The sequence below is a fragment of the Mobula birostris genome, chromosome 14, assembly GCF_030028105.1.
Source record: "Mobula birostris isolate sMobBir1 chromosome 14, sMobBir1.hap1, whole genome shotgun sequence".
In the NCBI taxonomy this organism is placed as follows: domain Eukaryota; kingdom Metazoa; phylum Chordata; class Chondrichthyes; order Myliobatiformes; family Myliobatidae; genus Mobula; species Mobula birostris.
In genome coordinates this window covers 44,223,184-44,245,260 of record NC_092383.1, presented here as the reverse complement: position 1 = coordinate 44,245,260, position 22,077 = coordinate 44,223,184, and the positions used below count along the sequence as shown (strand labels likewise).

The 22,077-nt window shown below is 42.8% G+C and overlaps 1 protein-coding gene across 1 annotated transcript in view; it reads right to left on the bottom strand.

Moving 5' to 3' along the window:
• The window catches only part of ccpg1 (cell cycle progression 1), a 69,957-nt gene that overhangs the window by 4,740 nt on the left and 43,140 nt on the right, over positions 1-22,077 (bottom strand). Inside the window, exon 9 of the mRNA XM_072278466.1 lies at positions 17,390-17,515. Coding sequence (XP_072134567.1) covers positions 17,390-17,515 — 126 coding nt within the window. The remainder of the gene's footprint in view (positions 1-17,389; positions 17,516-22,077) is intronic.

Sequence of the window (22,077 nt, the reverse complement as noted above, 5' to 3'; positions counted from 1 at the left end):
ATACCTATCTAATGTCCCTAATGTATCAGTCTCTACCTCCACCCCAATCAATGCATTCCAGACAGTCACAACTCATTAAAAAAAAACACACCACCTCTGACATCTTTCCAAAATTCTATAATTCCCTCTACTCATCTAAAAAGGATGTCCTCTGGTTTCAGCCATTGCCAACCTTGGAAAAAAAAAACACTGCCTGTCCACTCTATCTATGCCTCTTATAATCTTATACACTTCTCTTGTCACCAGCAATGCACCTTTGCTCCAAAGAGAAAAGCCCTAACTTGTTCAACCTGTCCTCATGAAACGTGCTGGTAAATCTCCTCTCCAAAGCTTCCACATCCTTCCTATAATGAGGTGCACGGAACTGAACACAATACCCTACATATTGTTTAACAGAGCTGCAACATCACCTCGCAGCTTTTGAACTCAGTCTGTCAACACCATACTACTTCTTAACCACCTGCAATTTTGAGGGATCTATGGACTTGCACCCCGATTCCTCTCCTCCTACACATTATGAATTCTGCCATTAACTTTCTATTGTCTTTAAATTCAACCTTCCAAAGTGTATCACTTCACACTTCTCTGGATCGAACTCCATTTACCACTTATCAGCCCAACTCTGCATCTTGTCTATGTCCCATTGTAACCTACAACAATCTCCTACACCATCCACAATACTAGCAACCTTCGTGTCACCTGCAAACTTACTAACCCAACCTTCTGCTTTCTCATCCAAGTCATTTATAAAAATCAGAAGCAGATGAGGAATTGTACCTCACTTTTATTTTATTAATTTCCTTTTAAAAGAATAGCAAACCAGGTACAGCAGCTTTACATTATATGATGCCTGGAAATTTCAATTTCACTTGCTTACATTTTTCATGGCAACACTCATCCATTGTGAAAAAGCACTCAAGAAGAGTGTCTACCCATAAATTAAAAAAAATACAAAATATGTGGTAGCAAATTACAACCACACAGGACTCTAGAGACTTATGAGAAAAATAATTCACCAGGGGATTATGGTATAATGGACAATAAAAGTAGTTATCTATTTACCCAGAGAATGCTACGTAGTGCATGAACAAAAGAATCTTACAATACAACATCTGTATAAAAATGACTTTTGTCCTGAATAGCACTTGTCGTCATATCAGAATAATGGTTTAAAATTAAAATATTCTCTGCACTCACTACACTGGAACATACAGAAATCTCTCTCACACACACACACACACCCTTAGACTTGATAGGTCTAAGCATTCCAAAATAAGAGGAAAGTAGTCAAGGCCAAACTGATAGATTATTTAAAAAAGGAAAGAAATCATGACCAGAGACAAAGTTTGATGATGGTGATGATCGCAAGTTATTATAAGAAAAGGAACTGGTAGATTGATAGGTTCTATCATGGTACATGTTACAGACATTGATGGAGATGAGAAATGGTTGAAGAACAGGTTACAACAAATGGATAAAATAACACCTTCAATGGCTATAGAATCATAGAAATGTACAGCATAGAACCTGGCCCTTTCAGTTCACTTTGTTCATGCTGACAGTGACACTATCTACACTAAGCCCATATCCTTTGATGCCTTTCCTATCTCAAGTAGATGTCCAAATGCCTTTTAAAATTTATATGCGCATCTGCCTTTACCATTTCCTTTGGCAGCTTGTTCCATGTACCCATCACCATGTGAGCAGAAAATCTTATCCCTCAAATCCCCTCATCTTGAACATTTGCCCTCTAGTACTTAGTTGCCATGGGGAAAAAGATTCTGACCATCAATGCCGTCCAAAGGTTGCTCCTCAGCTTCATACATTCCTGTGAAAATAAACCCAGCCTTTCCAATCTCTCCTTATAACTACAGTATAACAACAGCCCTCAATTCCAGACAACAGTCTATTGAGTCTCTTCTGCACTCTGTGCCCAGAATTATACACAGTACTGCACGGGCAGCCTAAGCAATACCACCGCAACAAGTCTTGTACTATTGGCCTATGAAGGCAAGCATGGCAAATACCTTTTTTTTAAAGAAAGAACCGCCTTTTTCACAAACTGGGGGTCTGTGACTAGTGGACGCCTCAGGAATCAGAGGGTTTTCAGCAGGCTTCAGTCATTTTGAGCAGTCACTTGTTTTGCTGAGCCAGCACAATATTTAAAAAGTGAGCGTGGCCTTTCGGGTCTTTTCAGCGGGCTTCAGTCATTGCAATTTGTAAGGCAACTGGCAAAGACCAGTCAAAAGAAGTTAGGTTCAAGTGGAGTGGCTGATGTGGGAGCGGCTATTGTGCGAGTAAACCAGTGTCAGGAAGGGTGTTTGAGGCTTCAGCTCAAGAAGTGAAAAGAGAAGGCTAATGTAAATATCTTTGTCTATTAGTGCATAGTTAGTGCAGTCAGACTGGGACCAGGGTCAGGGGTATGTTCTTCATGGCTCGGAGGCCAGGTCACTGGCATATTTAAAGTGGAGTTCTTTGTTAGAGAGGGTGTCAAAAGTTATTGGAAGAAGTCAGGAGAATGGGTTTGAAAGGGAAATGGATCAGCTATGATAAAATGGAAGAGCATAGTCGATGGGCCAAATGGCCTAATTCTACTTCTATATCTTATGGACATGTCAGATATGGAAATTGTGGGAGACTTCCAGTTTCCCTGACATGAGCCACATCCAGCTGCAGTTCCATACAGACTGTGCTAGAGAACTGGAGCCACAGCTGGATGACCTACCGTTTGTACAGCAGAAGGAAGAAGAGATAGGTGAGATTTGCTGCGAGATAGTCACCACTACCTTGCAGGAAGCAGGTAGCTGGGTGACTGTCAGAAGAGTGAAAAGAAATAGGGAGACAGTGCAGAGCACCTCTGTGGTCATTGCCCTCAATAACAAGTATATCGCTTTGGATACTGTTGAGGGAGACAACCTACCGGAGAAAGCTGCCACTGCCAGTCTCCTGCATTGAGTCTGGCTCTGAGATTCAGAAAGAAAGGGGGAAAGAGAAGAGTGCTGTGGTAACAGGGGATTCAATAGTTAGAGGAGATTCTGTGGACGTGGAAGAGATACTAAGGCTACGTCCACACTAGACCGGATAAATCCATAACCAAAGCTTTTTCTCTTCGTTTTCCTCCGTCCACACTGAAACAACGTTAAACAGAGCTTTTCTAAAACACTCTCTAGAGTGTTTAAATCTGAAAACGCCGGTTGGCTGTTGTAGTGTGTACGGGGTAAATGGAGGTAAACGCTGTCATGATGTGCCGGAACAAATGGTGGCGGCACCGCGGCATTTCTTTGTTTTCTTGAATGCAACCTCCAACACCACAACAACAATATCTGACAATAGATGTGAAACAGCCTAATGTAACATTGTATGGAAATACAAGATAACACTGATGCAGACATGTTTTATACATTTAACAAGGTGCTTTATTAATATATTACTTGTGCAAACATTCAATAGATGCAATTGTCACTACTTCCAAAATATCATTTTTAAGTAGTAGCTTATGTTTGGCATAGACGTAAAAATGTTAACGCTAAAAAAGGAAAATTGTAAGTTTCACTTTTACTCAGGTAAAAATAAAATCACTTTTGCCCAATAACTCATTTTCTTGCACATGTTAAATACAGCAAAATAATACAGAAAGACATGGCAAAAGTAAAGGCAAACAAATGAGGTCAGCAAATTTCACTTTTGTCCAGTAACAAGCCTTATTGAATTTAGTTGTAGCTGTCGTCCCTTTCATCGGTGAAGAGACTAGAGGTGTATACGATGATAAGAGGCACCGATTGAGTTGACAGTCGGAGACTTTATCCCAGGGCTGAAATGGTTAATAAGGGGACATGTGTAACACTCAGGTCCGCTCAGCTTGTCTAGGGAGAGCAGCCTTCGGCCCCACCAAACTGGGTAATCTTGTTTGTGTGGATGCTGTGTTATGTACAAACCCACTGTAACTGGACAAACGCGCACTGAGTCTTTCATGGTGAGATTCGACACCAAACATGTCGCAGCCATCACCTGTTGCTGGCCAAACTGTCAGAGTCGGGCCGTGTACTCGTCGAAGCGGGTGAAGACTCTTTGTTTGTTTTCTGTAGATGTGTCCTGCACATGCCCAGTAGGAAGTGATTCGCCCAAATATCTGTTTCAATGTGGATGGAGGTATTTTCAAAAACGCCTGGTGTGGACGCCTATCGTTTTTACGCGAAACCGGCATTTTCAAAATTATCCTGTCTAGTGTGGATGTAACCTCAGAGGGTATGTTGCCTCCCAAGTGCAAGGTTCGGGGTCCAGGGATGTTCTGGATCAGGTCCACAGCATTCTACAGGGGTCTGTGAACAGCTTAAGGTTGTGGTACATATATTGGTACCAACAACACAGGTAGGAAAATGGATGAGGCCCTGCAGAGAGAATACAAGGTGCTAGGTAGACAGCTGAAAAGCAGGACCTCAGGGGTAGTTGTCTCTGGATTGCTGCCTCTGTCACACTCCAGTGAGGACAAGAATACGATGATTTGGCAGATGAGTGCATGGCTGAGGAATTGGTGAGGTAGGGTTTCAGATTTCTGGATCATTGGAATCCCTTCCAAGGAAGCTAAATCTGTACAAAAAGATCAGGGTTACACCTGAACTTGAGAGGAATCAATATCCTTGCAAGCAGATTTGATAGACCTGTTGGGAAAGGTTAAATTAGCTTGGCAGGTGGATAAGAACCAGATTGACAGGTCAGAGGATATGGCAATTGGTGTAGAGGTAGATGCAGCATGCAAAGTCTTGAGATAGAATAGGAAGTTGATAAGGCAAAATTGCAGTTAGTGGGATGGGTTGAAGTATGTATTTTAAAGCAAGTATCAGGAAACAAGAACTTGGAGCATGGGTCAATAAATGGAACTGATGTGGCCTTTACAGAAACTTGACTGAAATAAGGGCAGGAATGACTGCTTTTCCAGGGTTTAGATGTTCCAAAAGGAATAGGGAGGGAAGTAAAAAAAAAAAGGTGAGGAGTGGCATTGCTAAACACATCTGTAGAAAAGGAGGAAGTCGTGGAGGGACTGTCTACTGAGTCTGAGTGGGTGAAAGTCAGAAACAGGAAGGGAGTGCTCACTCTTTTGGGTGTATTTTAGAGACATCTCCCACTCCCAATAGCAACAGAGACACTGAGTAACAAACAGATCAGGAGGCAGATTCTGGAAGGCATGATAGCAGCTATATTTAATGAGGAGTTTGAAGAGAATTGGTATATCACCAAAGACACCCACAAATTTCTAGAGATGTACCGTGAAGAGCATTCTATCTGGTTGCATCACCAACACACATCAAAGTTGCTGGTGAACGCAGCAGGCCAGGAGGCATCTGTAGGAAGAGGTGCAGTTGACGTTTCAGGCCGAGACCCTTCGTCCTGACCTTGCCTCCTGGCCTGCTGTGTTCACCAGCAACTTTGATGTGTGTTGCTTGAATTTCCAGCATCTGCAGAATTCCTGTTGGTTGCATCACCATCTGATATGGAGTGTCGCTGCACAGGATTGGGAAAAAAAAGCTGCAGAAAATTGTAAACTCAGCCAACTCCATCAAGGGCTCAAGCCTCCCAAACATTCAGAACAACTTCAACTTCTTTTCTCCAAACATACCTTTCCTCATGGCAATCAAAAAGTTCTATTTTAACTTCATCAGTTCACAGAACTTGTTTGCAAAATGCATCAGTCTTGTTCAGATGTTCCTTTGAACCTTTTGAATAGAACTTTTTAGCTGCAATGAGTAAAGGTACGTTTGGAGAAAAAAGGGTGCAGAAATTCATGAAAAGAACCTCTCTCTAACTGTTAAGCACGGGGATGGATCAATCATGCTTTGGGCTTGTTTTGCAGCCAGCGGCACGGGGAACATTTACTGGTAGAGGGAAGAATGAATTCAATTAAATACCAGCAAATTCTCAGACATCCCATCCTGCAAAAACTAATTTCAGGGAGGTAGCACCATCAATTTGCGGGAGACTCCCGGAACTTCCAGGAGAGGTGGGATGTCTGCAATAGAGTAGCTCCTTAGCAGCTAGCCAGCTAGTTTAAATAACATTAGCTCTGCTAATGAATGAATGACACCTGTTAAATTCGCCTCAACATGTCTTTTACAGTCTTAACCTACCATGGGCAATAGAAAAGTCACTGTTGCAAACAGCGCAGCAAGCAACACTGTCATTATTTTTGACCCCTAGGCAGGGGTACACTTTAGGGTAGTCTGGCGTGACGTACGTTTTATATTTTCTTTTTTTGGAACACTCTCCCATGGCGCGCGCTCACTCTTTCTCTCTCATGTGCGCTCCCTCTGTCTCTCTCTCTCCTGTGGTCGTGCTCTCTCTCTCTCGCACGCTCTCTTGCTCTCTCTCATGGTTGCTCTCTCTCTCGCGCTCTCACACTCTCTCTCTCTCTCACTTACTCGCTCTCAAAAAAAAATTGATTTCCGGGATATTGTATATAATTTGCGGGCATCAGGGAGCCACTATTAATATGTGGGAGACTCCCAGAACTTCCGGGAGAGGTGGGATGTCTGAATTCTAGAAGCAAACATCACACTGTCTGTAAAAAAGCCGAAGATGAAAAGAGGATGGCTTCTACAACAGGATAATGAACCTAAACACATCTCAAAATCCACAATGGACTACCTTAAGAGGCGCAAGCTGAAGGTTTTGCCATGGCCCTCACAGTCCCCTGACCTAAACATCATTGAAAATCTGTGGATAGACCTCAAAAGAGCAGTGCATGCAAGACGGCCCAAGAATCTCACAGAACTAGAAGCCCTTTGCAAGGAAGAATGGGCGAAAATCCCCCAAACAAGAATTGAAAGACTCTTAGCTGGCTACAAAAAGCGTTTACAAGCTGTAATACTTGTCAAAGGGGGTGTTACTAAGTACTGACCATACAGGGTGCCCGAACTTTTGCTTCAGGCCTTTTTCCTTTTTTTGTTATTTTGAAACTGTAAAAGATGGAAATAAAGAAGTTTTCTTGCTTAAAATATTAAAGAAGTGTGTCATCTTTAACTTTATGCCTTTTGGAAATTAGTTCATCTTTTACTCGCTTAGCTATTCACAGTAACAGAAATTTTGACCGGGGTGCCCAAACTTTTGCATGCCACTGTATCTCTTTCACCAATCAAGTTCCCAGTTCTTTACTTCATCCCTCCCCCTCTCTGTTTAACCTATCACCTGCCACCTTGTACCTCTTCCTCCCCACCCCAACCACATTCTGACTTCTGCCCTTCCTTTCCGGTCCTGATGAAGGAGCCCAGCCCGGAATGTCGACTGTACTCTTTTCCATAGATGCTGCCTGGCCTACTGAGTTCCTCCAGCATAGAAGGTATTAAGCTTATCCACAAGCAAAATCCTGTTGTCACTTATTTCGCTTGATTTCACTTTGCAAGATGCTCTAGTTATACACAGAAATTATTAGCAATCTTAACGAATAGGATAGTTATTGCACAATTATGATTGACACCAGAGAGTAGCATTTCCACATAATCTCATTGAAAGTATCTTGAAAGGTTTCAACGACAACACTTACTGATCACGTGAAATGGGATAAATTGTTCAAATAAATGTAGCTACTCATGTTTATTTTTACGTTAAGTTGAAGTAGTAAACTAGTAAAGGAATATTAAAATGAAATTTGCTAGTTTCCTTGTCACTGAAATTGAAAACAATAAGTGGAAATAAATTCTCAATAAAGATTTCTAAATGCATTCACCAGCCATCAAGCATCTGGCATTCAGATTTTAAGAGGTGTGGGGAGACAGTGCTTTACCCAAAACTTATAGATTTTTTTATTTTTGGACAAGTGTGTACTTTTCTTTGGAAGGCAAGGGGTCTTTTATCTAATGGGGCTTTTCATGCTTTCTGGTGGTTTTGTTTTGTATTTTATTGTGAGGGAAAAAACTGACATTTTGTCTGCACTTTTGGCCAAATGTTGATTTTCTTTTGCTTTACCTCTAACTTTCGTTCCTTGTTGCGGGTTCCAATCAGGCATAATCAGCTTTATAAATAAACCCTTATCTAGAGTGGACCTTGTAGAAACTGAGTGCTCATCTAGAATTATAGACTTGTATAGGGTAGAAACTGGCTCTTTCAGCCTGCCTCATCTATACTGACTAAGAGACCCATTGACCTGCATTAGACCTGGATCTCTCCATGTTTTTCCTATTCAAGAATTTGTCTAAGTGTCTTTTAAAATGTTGTAATTGCTTCTGCCTCTAGCTGCCAGCATGGTTCCAAACAACCATCACTCCTCTCAGATTGCCTTTTTATGTCTTCCTTCTGCTTAAAACTGTGCATTCTTACCAGAACCCTGCCCTGGAATAAATATTTCTTTATAAACTAGGAAGTGTCCTCTCAGTGCCTTGCACACCATGGCGAAAAAACCCAGACTATCACATCTCTCCTTATAACTACAGTTCTCCATACGAGACAACATCCTGCTAAATCTCTTCTGTGCTCTCTCTACTGCTACCACATCCTTACTGTAGTCCATCACCAGAACTTCACACAATACTCCAATGTTTTGTACAGCTCTAACATCTCTTCTCCTATGAAGGCAAGCATGCCAAATGCATCCTTTGCTATCCTGTCCACTTGTGTTACCACTTTTGGTGAGCTATGGATAAGAAAAATCACTTCTGGGAATTAGTGATGTCCTGTGCTCAAATTCTCTCAGAAACAAACCTGTGTTAAGGAAAACAAAAGTGAGGGTAAAAAGTTTTAAGTTTGCAGTATAAAGTCCCAATGAAAAAGGAGTTAAGCTAAATGCAAAATAATATGGTTAACATCGTTTCACTAAAACGAAACAAGAAATCATTGTACAGATATGCAATGCTATTCAATACAGTTTGAACACTAAATACTTTAACTTGAATGAATAAGTTGTTGTGAAAATGCATTAACTCCAATTATTTAAAAAGTTAACAGATGAATTAAGAATTTCAAAAGGGAGAATAAAACAGAATTCTGGCTAACTTGGAGGAATCAAGGTCTAGGAAAATCAGTCCACTCATTAGGTATATTTTCTTGTCTATTAATATAAATAAATACACACCTAAGACTTTTGTACGTTGTCTTTCCAATTACCAAATAATACTACTAAGCCAATACAAAGCTAAGTACTCTTATTTTTGAATCGCAACCACCATCTTCCTATATATACAGTGGCATGCAGAGGTTTGGGCACCCCTGGTCAAAATTTCAATTATTGTGAATAGCTAAGCGAGTAAAAGATGATCTGATTTCCAAAAGGCATAAAGTTAAAGATGACACATTTCTTTAATATTTTCAGCAAGATTACTTTTTTATTTCCATTTTTTACAGTTTCAAAATAACAAAAAAGGAAAAGGGCCAGAAGCAAAAGTTCGGGCACCCTGCATGGTCAGTACTTAGTAACACCCCCTCTGGCAAGTATCACAGCTTGTAAACGCTTTCTGTAGCCAGCTAAGGGTCTTTCAATTCTTGTTTGGAGGATTTTGCCCATTCTTCCTTGCAAAAGGCTTCTAGTTCTGTGAGATTCTTGGGCCATCTTGAATGCACTGCTCTTTTGAGGTCTATCCACAGATTCTCGATGATGTTTAGGTCGGAGGACTGTGAGGGCCATGGCAAAACCTTTAGCTTGCGCCTCTTGAGGTAGTCCATTGTGGATTTTGAGGTGTGTTTAGGATCATTATCCTGTTTAGAAGCTATCCTCTTTTCATCTTCAGCTTTTTTTTTTAACAGATGCTGTAATGTCTTCTTCCAGAATTTGCTGGTATTTAATTGAATTCATTCTTCCCTCTACCAGTGAAATATTCCCCATGCCACTGGCTGCAACACAAGCCCAAAGCATGAATGATCCACCCCTGTGCTTCACAGTTGGAGAGGTGTTCTTTTCATGAAATTCTGCAACCTTTTTTCTCCAAACATACCTTAGCTCATTGCGGCCAAAAAGTTCTATTTTAACTTCATCAGTCCACAGGACTTGTTTCCAAAATGCATCAGGCTTGTTTAGATGTTCCTTTGCAAACTTCTGACGCTGACAGCTGAATGGGCACGACTGCATAAGCTCATGGAAGTCCGACCATGAGGCAGTGGGAGAGTTAAAAAGCGTGCAGATTGAGAAGGGTCAGTCATTTCTTCGGCAGTTGAGCGGGACGCGACTGCGCAAGCGCGTGAAAGTCGGTCCGTGAGGCAGCCGGAGAGTTAAAAAGCGAGCAGATTGACAGAGCAGGCGACGGAGTAGAGGAAGACAGAGTAGGAAGACTTTGGCTCCAGGGGCTTTGGCGAGCAGAGGCTGAGGACAAGCTTGCTCCCGGTGAGGTAAGGCCGGGTAAGTTCCTCTAATTAATTTAATTACCTTAGGAGTAGGTAATGGAGGCAGTAGTTAGGGCAGTTGAGTGCTCCATTTGCAGTATGTGGGAAGTCAGGGCAAGCACAATTGTCCCTGATGACTACACCCGTAGCTCGTGACAAACTGAGTTCGGGAACTGGAGCTGGAGCTGGATGAACTTCAGATCATTCGTGAGGCAGAGGCAGAAATAAACAGGAGTTACAGGGAGATAGTCACCCCTAAGAGTCAGGAGACAGGTAGCTGGGTGACTGTCAGGACAGGGAAGGGGAATAGACAGAATGAGCAGAGCACCCCTGTGGCCGTTCCCACCAATAATAAGTACATCATTTTGGATACTGTTGATGGGGATGACCTACCAGGGACAAGTTGCAGTGGTTGCCTCTCTGGCACCGAGACGGGACCCTCAGCTCAGAGGGGAAGAAGGGAAAAGAGGAGAGCAGTAGTGATAGGGGATTCGATAGTTAGGGAGACAGATAAGAGGTTCTGTGGAAGAGATCGAGAATCCCAGATGGTCTGTTGCTTCCCTGGTGCCAAGGTCCGCAATATCTCAAATCGAGTTCTCAGTATTCTCAAGAGGGAGGGTGAGCAGCTGAAAATCGTGGTCCATGTAGGGACCAATGATGTGGGTAGGAAGAGTGAGGAGGTCCTGAAAGGTGAGTTTAGGGAGTTAGGTGCCAAGTTAAAGGACAAGACCTCCAGGATAGCAATCTCAGGATTGCTACCAGTGCCAGGTGCAGGGGTTTAGAAATAGCAAGATAGCGCAGATCAACACATGGCTGAATACATGGTACAGGAAGGAGGGCTTTGGATTTATAGATAATTGGGCAGTTTTCCAGGGAAGGTGGGACCTGTTCCGGCGAGACATCTGAACTGGAGGGGGACAAATATTCTTGCAGGTAGGTTTGCTAGAGAGGCTCCAGTGGATTTAAACTAGATACGAGGGGAGAGGGGAACCAGAGTGTAGGAACAGATGTAGAGGAGAAGGAAGAAAAAGGAGATAGTAAAGTTGTTTGTACCGTTAGTGATAAAACAGAGAGTAAGAGGTGGAAAATTTCTTAAATGCATTTATTTTAATGCTAGGAGCATTGTAAGAAAGGTAGATGAGCTTAGAGCATGGATTGATACCTCGAAGTATGATATTGTAGCTATTAGTGAAACATGGTTGCAGGAGGGGTGTGATTGGCAACTAAATATTCCTGGATTTCGTTGCTTCAGGTGTGATAGAATCGGAGGGACAAGAGGGGGAGGTTTTGCATTGCTTGTCAGAGAAAATACTACGGCGGTGCTCTGGCAGGATAGATTAGAGGGCTTGTCTAGGGAGGATATTTGGGTGGAATTGAGGAATTGGAAAGGTGTAGTAACACTTATAGGAGTGTATTATAGACCATCTAAGGATGAGCGAGAATTGGAGGACCAAATTTGTAAGGAGATACCAGATATTTGTAGTAAGCACAAGGTTGTCATTGTGGGAGATTTTAATTTTCCACACATAGACTAGGAAGCCCATACTGTAAAAGGGCTGGATGGTTTGGAGTTTGTAAAATCCAAAGGGTTTCTACAGTTATATTAATAGCAAAAGGATAGTGAGGGATAAAATTGGTCCCTTAGAGAATCAGAGTGGACAGTTATGTGTAGATCCAAAAGAGATGGGGGAGATTTTGAACAATTTCTTTTCTTCGGTATTCACTAAGGAGAAGGATATTGAACTGTGTACAGTAAGGGAAACAAGTAGGGAAGTTATGGAAACTACGATGATTAAAGAAGAAGTACTGGCGCTTTTAAGGAATATAAAAGTGGATAAGTCTCTGGGTCCTGACAGGATATTCCCTAGACCCTTGAGGGAGGTTAGTGTCGAAATAGCAGGGGCTCTGACAGACATATTTCAAATGTCATTAGAAACGGGGATGGAGCCAGAGGATTGGTGTATTGCTCATGTTGTTCCATTGTTTTAAAAGGGTTCTAAGAGTAAACCTAGCAATTATCGGCCGGTAAGTTTGACATCGGTGGTGGGTAAATTAATGGAAAGTATTCTTAGAGATGTTATACTTTATACTTTATTGTCGCCAAACAATTGGTACTAGAACATACAATTATCACAGTGATACTTGATTCTGCACTTCACACTCCCTGGATTACAAATATTAAATATTAAAAATAGTTAAAATTAGTAAATATTAAAAATTTAAATTATAAATCATAAATAGAAAATAGAAAAAATGGGAAGTAAGGTAGTGCAAAAAAACCAAGAGGCAGGTCCGGATATTTGGAGGGTACGGCCCAGATCCGGGTCAGGATCCATTCAGCAGTCTTATCACAGTTGGAAAGAAGCTGCTCCTAAATCTGGCCGTACGAGTCTTCAAGCTCCGGAACCTTCTCCTGGAGGGAAGAGGGACGAAAAGTCTGTTGGCTGGGTGGGTCGTGTCCTTGATTATCCTGGCAGCACTGCTCCGACAGCGTGTGGTGTAAAGTGAGTCCACGGACGGAAGGCTGGTTTGTGTGATGTGCTGCGCCGTGTTCACGATCTTCTGCAGCTTCTTTCGGTCTTGGACAGGACAACTTCCAGCCCAGGTTGTGATGCACCCTAGAAGAATGCTTTCTACGGTGCATCTATAAAAATTAGTGAGGGTTTTAGGGGACAGGCCAAATTTCTTTAGCTTTCTCAGGAAGTAAAGGCGCTGGTGGGCCTTCTTGGCACTGAACTCTGCTTGGTTGGACCAAGTCAGGTCATTTGTGATATTGACCCCGAGGAACTTAAAGCTTTTGACCTGTTCCACACTGAAGTAAATTGGGTCGTGTGGTCCGCTACTCCTTCCGAAGTCAACAACCAATTCCTTCGTCTTGCTGACGTTGAGGGATAGGTTATTGTCTTCGCACCATGCCACCAGGTTCTTAATTTCCTCTCTGTACTCAAACTCATCATTACCCGAGATATGGTCTACAAATGTTGTGTCATCAGCAAACTTATATATTGAGTTTGATGGAAACTTGGCTACACAATCATGGGCGTACAGTGAGTACAGCAGGGGGCTGAGTACACAGCCTTGTGGGGCACCGGTGCTCAGAGTGATTGTAGAGGAGAGCTTGTCCCCTATTTTTACAGCCTGGGTCCTGTCTGTGAGGAAGTTGAAGATCCAGCTGCAGATCTGAGTGCTAAAGCCCAAGTTCCGGAGCTTAGGAATCAGTTTATTTAGAATTATGGTATTAAAGGCAGAGCTGTAGTCAATGAAAAGGAGCCTTACGTATGCGTCTTTATTCTCCAGGTGTTCCAAAGAGGAATGTAGGGCTAGAGAGATGGCATCTGCCATTGACCTGTTGCTCCGGTAGGCGAATTGCAAAGCATCGGGGTTGACCGGTAGGCTGTGGTTGATGTGTGCCATAACCAATCTCTCAAAGCACTTCATAGCAATTGGTGTCAGAGCTACAGGTCGATAGTCATTCAGGCATGCCACCTTGTTCTTCTTCGGCGCTGGGATTATCGTTGCCTTCTTAAAACACAAGGGGATCTTAGACTGAAGCAAGGAGCAGTTGAAGATGTCAGCAAACACTCCAGCTAGCTCACTTGCACAGGCCCGTCCCGGGACGCCATCTGGGCCCGCAGCCTTCCTTGGATTTATTAATTTACAAGGTGAATTCCCGTGGCAGATAGTAGGGATGACACTTCGCCAACAGGTGTTCCAGGTCCAGGCTGCAGGAGCTTGTCAGTGCCACTGTGTCCGAGCACCACCCAGTGTTGATCAGTAGGCAGCCACCACCTTTCCTCAGCTTGCCCGAAGACGCCGTGCGGTCCATCCGATGGATCGAAAATCCCTCCGGTTGGATGGCAAGGTCGGGGGTGGCAGGGGAGAGCCAGCTCTCGGTGAAACAGAATATACAGCAGCTCTGCATCTCCCTGCAATTGGTGAGTCTCCCTTTAAGATCATCCACCTTGTTTTCTATGGCTTGCACATTAGCTAGTAGGATGGTGGGCATAGGGACCCTGAAGCCCCTCAGCTTCAATCTGACCAGCAGCCCAGCTCTTTTCCCACGCTTCCTCAGTAAGTAGTGCATCTTTCCAGGTCTCCATCGACACAGTGTGTTGTTGTCAGCTCTTTCATGTTGGTGGACGCGTCCCGCAGGAATCGATCGGCCGGTCGCATTGTCGTGCGCTCCGGGTCGGGCCAAGTGACGGGCGAGGCTCCGCTGCCACTTCCAGCTGCCAGGGGCCCGGGCTGTTGATTGGGTCGGGCCCCAAAGCCGACACTTAATCCCGGATGGCCGGGCTCCTTGCTGAAACAAGTCCTTAAACCGAGCCATGGTTGCGGAGGCCTCCGCTCCAGTCGAGCCTCGGTCTCGATTTCCAAGGTCGACGGCGGAGGCCTCACTTCCAGAGGTTGTGTATGGCCACCAACGGGACTTTACGGTGGTCGCTCCAGAGAAGTGTCTGGAGCACCTTGAGGTCTCTGCTGTCACTTCTGTGTGGTCGTCTGCTCCGGAGAGTTGCTGGTTGGAATGGGCCGTATCTCCAAGCGCTCCGGCACCGTAGCAGACCGCAGGTCTTCGGGAACGTGGTGCACCTCGTTGGTCGGGTCCAGGTGCGGTCCGGAGTTTAAGGAGCAGTTCTGGCGCAGTGGTCTCCAGCTCGGTCAGTAGCTTCGGTAGGGTGTTGTTGATCTTGATCTTGCTAAATTGGAGGTTTAGAAGGGTTTCTCGGGTATAGGATAGTGGAGAGGGCAGTTTGCTTGGGAGAGCACGCACAAAGTCGCCAGTTACCGGCGCCATCTTTAACAGAACTATCTTTAACTAAGATGTTATATATAATTATCTGGATAGACAGGGTCTGATTAGGAACAGTCAACATGGATTTGTGTGTGGAAGGTCATGTTTGACAAATCTTATTGAATTTTTTGAAGAGGTTACTAGGAAAGTTGACGAGGGTAAAGCAGTGGATGTTGTCTAAATGGACTTCAGTAAGGCTTTTGACAAGGTTCCACACGGTAGGTTAGTTTTGAAGGTTCAATCGTTAGGTATTAATATTGAAGTAGTAAACTGGATTCAACAGTGGCTGGATGGAAGATGCCAGAGAGTAGTGGTGGATAACTGTTTGTCAAATTGGAGGCCGGTGACTAGTGGTGTGCCTCAAGGACCTGTACTGGGTCCAACGTTGTTTGTCATATATATTAATGATCTGGATGATGGGGTGGTAGATTGGAGTAGTAAGTATGCAGATGATACCAAGATAGATAGATAGATATACTTTATTAATCCCGAGGGAAATTTGGTTTTGTTACAGCCGATAGGTGGCGTTGTGGATAATGAAGCAGGTTTTCAAAGCTTGCAGACAGATTTAGGCCAGTTAGAAGAGTGGGCTGAAAGACGGCAGATGGAGTTTAATGCTGATAAGTGTGAGGTGCTACATTTTGGTAGGACTAATCAAAATAGGACATACATGGTAAATGGTAGGGCATTGAAGAATGCAGTAGAACAGAGGGATCTAGGAATAATGGTGCATAGTTCCCTGAAAGTGGAATCTCATGTGGATAGGGTGGTGAAGAAAGCTTTTGGTATGCTGGCCTTTATAAATCAGAGCATTGAGTATGAGAGTTGGGATGTAATGTTAAAATTGTACAAGGCATTGGTAAGGCCAAATTTGGAGTATTGTGCACTGTTCTTGTCACCGAATTATAGGAAAGATGTCAACAAAATAGAGAGAGTACAGAGAAGATTTACTGGAATGTTACCTGGATTTCAGCACCTAAATTACAGAGAAAGGTTGAACAAGTTGGGTCTTTATTCTTTGGAGCGTAGAAGGTTGAAGGGGGACTTGATAGAGGTATTTAAAATTATGAGGTGGATAGATAGAGTTGACGTGGATAGGCTTTTTCCATTGAGAGTTGGGGAGATTCAAACAAGAGGACATGAGTTGAGAGTTAGGGGGCAAAAGTTTAGGGGTAACACGAGGGGGAACTTCTTTACTCAGAGTGGTGGCTGTGTGGAACGAGCTTCCAGTAGAAGTGGTAGAGGCAGGTTCAATATTGTCATTTAAAGGAAAATTGTATAGGTATATGGACAGGAAAGGAATGGAGTGTTATGGGCTGAGTGCAGGTCAGTGGGACTAGGTGAGAGTAAGCGTTCGGTACGGACTAGAAGGGCCGAGATGGCCTGTTTCCCTGCAGTAATTGTTATATGGTTATATGAACTTTGGCCACAATGAGCAAAGGTATGTTTGGAGAAAAAAGGGTGCAGAATTTCATGGAAAGCACACCTGTCCAACTGTTAAGCACTGGAGTGGATCGATCAAGCTTTGGGCTTGTTTGTGATGTAGCCTGTGACACGGGGAACATTTAACTGGTAGAGTGAAGAATGAATTCAATTAAATACCAGCAAATTCTGGAAGCAGACATCACACCGTCGTAAAAAAAAGCTGAAGATGAAAAGGGGATGGCTTCTTCAACAGGATAATGATCCTAAACGCACCTCAAAGTCCACAATGGACTACCTCAAGAGGCGCAAGCTGAAGGTTTTGCCATGGCCCTCACAGTCCCTGACCTAAACATCATCGAAAATCTGTGGATAGACCTCAAAAGAGCAGTGCATGCAAGATGGCCCAAGAATCTCACAGAACTAGAAGCCTTTTGCAAGGAAGAATTGGCAAAATCCTCCAAACAAGAATTGAAAGGCTCTTAGCTGGCTAAAGAAAGTGTTTACAAGCTGTGATACTTGCCAAAAGGGGTGTTACTAAGTACTGACCATGTAGAGTGTCCAAACTTTTGCTTCTGGCCCTTTTCCTTTTTTGTTATTTTGAAACTGTAAAAAATGGAAATAAAAAAGTAATCTTGCTTAAAATATTAAAGAAATGTGTCATCTTTAACTTTATACCTTTTGGAAATCAGGTCATCTTTTACTCGCTTAGCTACTCACAGCATTGGAAATTTTGCCCAGGGGTGCAAAAACTTTTTGCATGTCACTGTATATACATACACACACTGGCCTATCCAGTACTTAAATCACAGTATTTGATAACATTTTACCTACATATGAGAAATAGCAATGAAAGAATCCAAAAGCAGCCAGTACCTGAAGCTCTGCTTGTTTTTCTCTCAGCTGTTGATTCTCCTTTCTCATATTATCTATCTGTTCTGTCAGTGCAAGTAGCATGTCAGGATCTTCCTTTTCATCTTCCAAAAGCTCCTCAGTTCCAGCCTAATTTGTAACAGGATAGCTGAGTATGAGTACAATGCTAACAATGTTCAGTTCCATTCCTATCACAGCATCCTCCCTGCTAGTCCCAGTTGCCGTGCTCAGCCCATAACCCTCCAAGCTCCTCCCCTCCAAGTACTTACCAAAATTCCTCTTAAACTGGACCTGCCTTAGACATTTCCCCAGGGCAGCTCATTCCAGATATTCACTGCCCTCTATGTAAAAAAGATACCTCTCTGGTCTCTTAAAATTCTTCCCTCTTTCTTGTATTTTGCCTAAGTTTTGGACTCCCCAACCCTGCACAAAAGACTATGGTCAACTGCCTTATCCATACCCTTATGATTTTATAAACTTCTAAGGTCACCTCTTGTCCTCCTATGCTTCAAGAAATAAAGATCCTGTGTGGCCAACCTCTCCCAGTAAATCAGGTCTTCTAGTCCAGACAACATCCATGTAAATCTCTTGTACCCTCTACAGCTTGACAATGTTTTTCCTATAACAGGGCAATACAATAAAATACTCCAGGTGCTGCCTCACAGTGACTTATTTAGCTGCAACGTAATGTCCCTACTCATGGAGCCAATATTCTAGATGCCTTTTTCCCTACCCTTGTCTGCTTCTGAGCCACTTTCAGTGAACTGTGCACTTGTAATCCCTGATCTCTGTTCCAAAACACTCAACAATATCCTGTCATTCACTGTATAGGTCATACCCTGGTTTGACTGTCACCTCACATTTATCCATTTCCTCAGTTCAACTCCTGAACTGATTAAAATCTCTTTACAATTCAGTGCAATCTGCTTCACCTTAAAAAGACCCATAATTCAGCATCATCAGCAAACTTGCCAATTGTGCCATGGACATTCATATTCAAATCATTTACATAACTAATAGAGGACCAACACTGACCTCTGGGCATCCCACTAGTCACAGGCCTCCAGTAGGAAAAACTACTTTCAACCATCATCCTTGGCTTCCTATTATCAAGCCAATCTAGATCCACCTCCTTAGCTCCCCTGAATCCCATTTGATCTAACCTTCCAGATTAGCCTGCCATGCAGGCCTTACTAATGCCCATTTAGAGAACATCCACTGCCCTAATGTCACCTATACACTAAGTTAAGTCTTTAGAAAAGACAAAAGATTTGTCAGACATGACCTCCCATGTACAAAACCATCCTGACTATTTTGATCAGACCTTGCCTATCCAAATGAGGGTAGACTTTGTCCCTCAGAAATCCCTCCAGTAACTTCCCTACTGATGTCAGGCTCACCAGTCTGGTCTATCCTTGCCTCTCTTCTTGAGAAATGGAACAAAATTAGCTACCCTGCAGTATTCCCGTCCTCTTTCCTGAAGCGACCACCGGAAAACTTGCACCAAGGTAACTTTCTGCTTGAAATGGAAAAAAACATTTTATTCTTGTAAGATAGCTGTAGAACTCGGTAGAGTCAACCAAGGTCAACAGTATTTTGATAAACAAGAATGAAAGAGTTGTTGGTGGATGGGCATGATGAAGTTAGGAAGGGAAGTGGATCAGTAAAACAATTTAATTCGTGCAGGAGGGAGGGCTTCAGATTTATAGATAATTGGGCAGTTTTCCAGGGAAGGTGGGACCTCTTTCGGCGGGACGGTTTACATCTGAACTGGAGGGGCACAAATATTCTTGCAGGTAGGTTTGCTAGAGAGGCTCCAGTGGATTTAAACTAGATACAAGGGGGGAGGGGAACCAGAGTGTAGGAACAGATGTAGGGGAGAAGGAAGAAAAAGGAGATAGTAAAGTTGTTTGCACCGTTAGTGATAAACAGAGAGTAAGAGGTGGAAAATTTCTTAAATGCATTTATTTTAATGCTAGGAGCATTGTAAGAAAGGTGGATGAGCTTAGAGCATGGATTGATACTTCGAAGTATGATGCTGCAGCTATTAGTGAAACATGGTTGCAGGAGAGATGTGATTGGCAACTAAATATTCCTGGATTTCGTTGCTTCAGGTGTGATAGAATCAGAGGGACAAGAGTGGGAGGTTTTGCATTGCTTGTCAGAGGAAATATTACAGCGGTGCTCTGGCAAGATAGATTAGAGGGCTCATCTAGGGAGGCTATTTGGGTGGAATTGAGGAATGGGAATGGTGTAGTAACACTTATAGGGGTGTATTATAGACCACCTAATGGGTAGCGAGAATTGGAGGACTAAATTTGTAAAGAGATAGCAGATATTTGTAGTAAGCACGAGGTTGTCATTGTGGGAGATTTTAATTTTCCACACATAGACTGGGAAGCCCATACTGTAAAAGGGCTGGATGGTTTGGAGTTTGTAAAATGTGTGCAGGATAGTTTTTTGCAGCAATACATAGAGGTACCAACTAGAGAAGAGGCAGTGTTGGATCTCCTGTCAGGGAATGAGATAGGTCAGGTGACGGGGGTATATGTTGGGGAGCACTTCGGGTCCAGTGATCATAATGCCATTAGTTTCAATATAATTATGGAGAAGGATAGGTCTGCACCCAGGGTTGAGATTTTTGATTGCAGAAAAGCTAACTTTAAGGAGACACTAAAGGATTTAGAAGGAGTGGATTGGGACAAATTGTTTTATGGAAAGGATGTAATAGAGAAATGGAGGTCATTTAAAGGTGAAATTTTGAGGGTACAGAATCTTTATGTTCCTGTTAGGTTGAAAGGAAAGGTTAAAAGTTTGAGAGAGCCATGGTTTTCAAGGGATATTGGAAACTTGGTTCGGAAAAAGAGAGATATCTACAATAAATATAGGCAGCATGGAGTACATGAGGTGCTCAAGGAATATAAAGAATGTAAAAAGAATCTTAAGAAAGAATTTAGAAAAGCTAAAAGAAGATACGAGGTTGCTTTGGCAAGTACGGTGAAAATAAATCCAAAGGGTTTCTACAGTTATATTAATAGCAAATGGACAGTGAAGGATAAAATTGGTCCCTTAGAGAATCAGAGTGGACAGCTATGTGTGGAGCCAAAAGAGATGGGGGAAGATGTTGAACAATTTCTTTTCTTTGGTACTCACTAAGGAGAAGGATATTGAATTGTGTAAGGTAAGGGAAACAGGTGGGGAAGTTATGGAAACTATGATGATTAAAGAAGAGGAAGTATTAGTGCTTTTAAGGAATATAAAAGTGGATAAGTCTCCGGGTCCTGACAGGATATTCCCTAGGACCTTGAGGGAGGTTAGTGTCGAAATAGCAGGGGCTCTGACAGAAATAGTTCAAATGTCATTAGAAATAGGGATGGTGCCAGAGGATTGGAGTATTGCTCATGTTGTTCCATTGTTTTAAAAGGGGTCTAAGAGTAAACCTAGCAATTATCGGCCTGTAAGTTTGACGTCAGTGGTGGGTAAATTAATGGAAAGTATTCTTAGAGACTGTATATATAATTATCTGGATAAACAGCATCTGATTAGAAACAGTCAACATGGATTTGTGCGTGGAAGGTCATGTTTGACAAATCTTATTGAATTTTTTGAAGAGGTTGCTAGGAAAGTTGACGAGGGTAAAGTAGTGGATGTTGTCTATATGGACTTCAGTAAGGCCTTTGACAAGGTTCCAAACGGAAGGTTAGTTAGGGAGGTTCAATCGTTAGGTATTAATATTGAAGTAGTAAAATGGATTCAGTAGTGGCTGGATGGGAGATGCCAGAGAGTAGTGGTGGATAACTGGTTATCAGATTGGAGGAGGGTGTGTAGCGGTGGGCCTCAGGGATCTGTATTGGGTCCAATGTTATTTGTCATATACATTAATGATCTGGATGATGGGGTGGTAAATTGGATTAGTAAGTATGCAGATGATACTAAGATAGGTGGCGTTGTGGATAATGAAGTAGGCTTTCAAAGCTTGCAGAGAGATTTAGGGCAGTTAGAAGAGTGGGCTGAAAGATGGCAAATGGGAGTTTAATGCGTGAGGTGCTACATTTTGGTAGGACTATTCAAAATAGGACATACATGGTAAATGGTAGGGCACTGAAGAATACAGTAGAACAGAGGGATCTAGGAATAATGGTGCATAGATCTGAGTATAGGAGTGGGGATGTAATGTTAAAATTGTACAAGGCATTGGTAAGGCCAAATTTGGAGTATTGTGTACTGTTCTGGTCACCGAATTATAGGAAAGATGTCAACAAAATAGATACAGTACAGAAAAGATTTACTAGAATGTTAGCTGGGTTTCATCACCTAAGTTACAGAGAAAGGTTGAACAAGTTGGGTCTTTATTCTTTGGAACGTAGAAGGTTAAGGGGGGACTTGATAGAGGTATTTAAAATTATGAGGAGGATAGATAGAGTTGACGTGGATAGGCTTTTTCCATTGAGAGTGGGGGAGTTTCAAACAAGAGGACATGAGTTGAGAGTTAGGCAAAAGTTTAGGGGTAACATGAGGGGGAACTTCTTTACTCAGAGAGTGGTAGCTGTGTGGAACGAGCTTCCAGCAGAAGTGGTTCGATGTTGTTGTTTAAAGTTAAATTGGATAGATATATGGACAGGAAAGGAATGGAGGGTTATGGGCTGAGTGCAGGTCAGTGGGACTAGGTGAGAGTAAGAGTTTGGCACGGA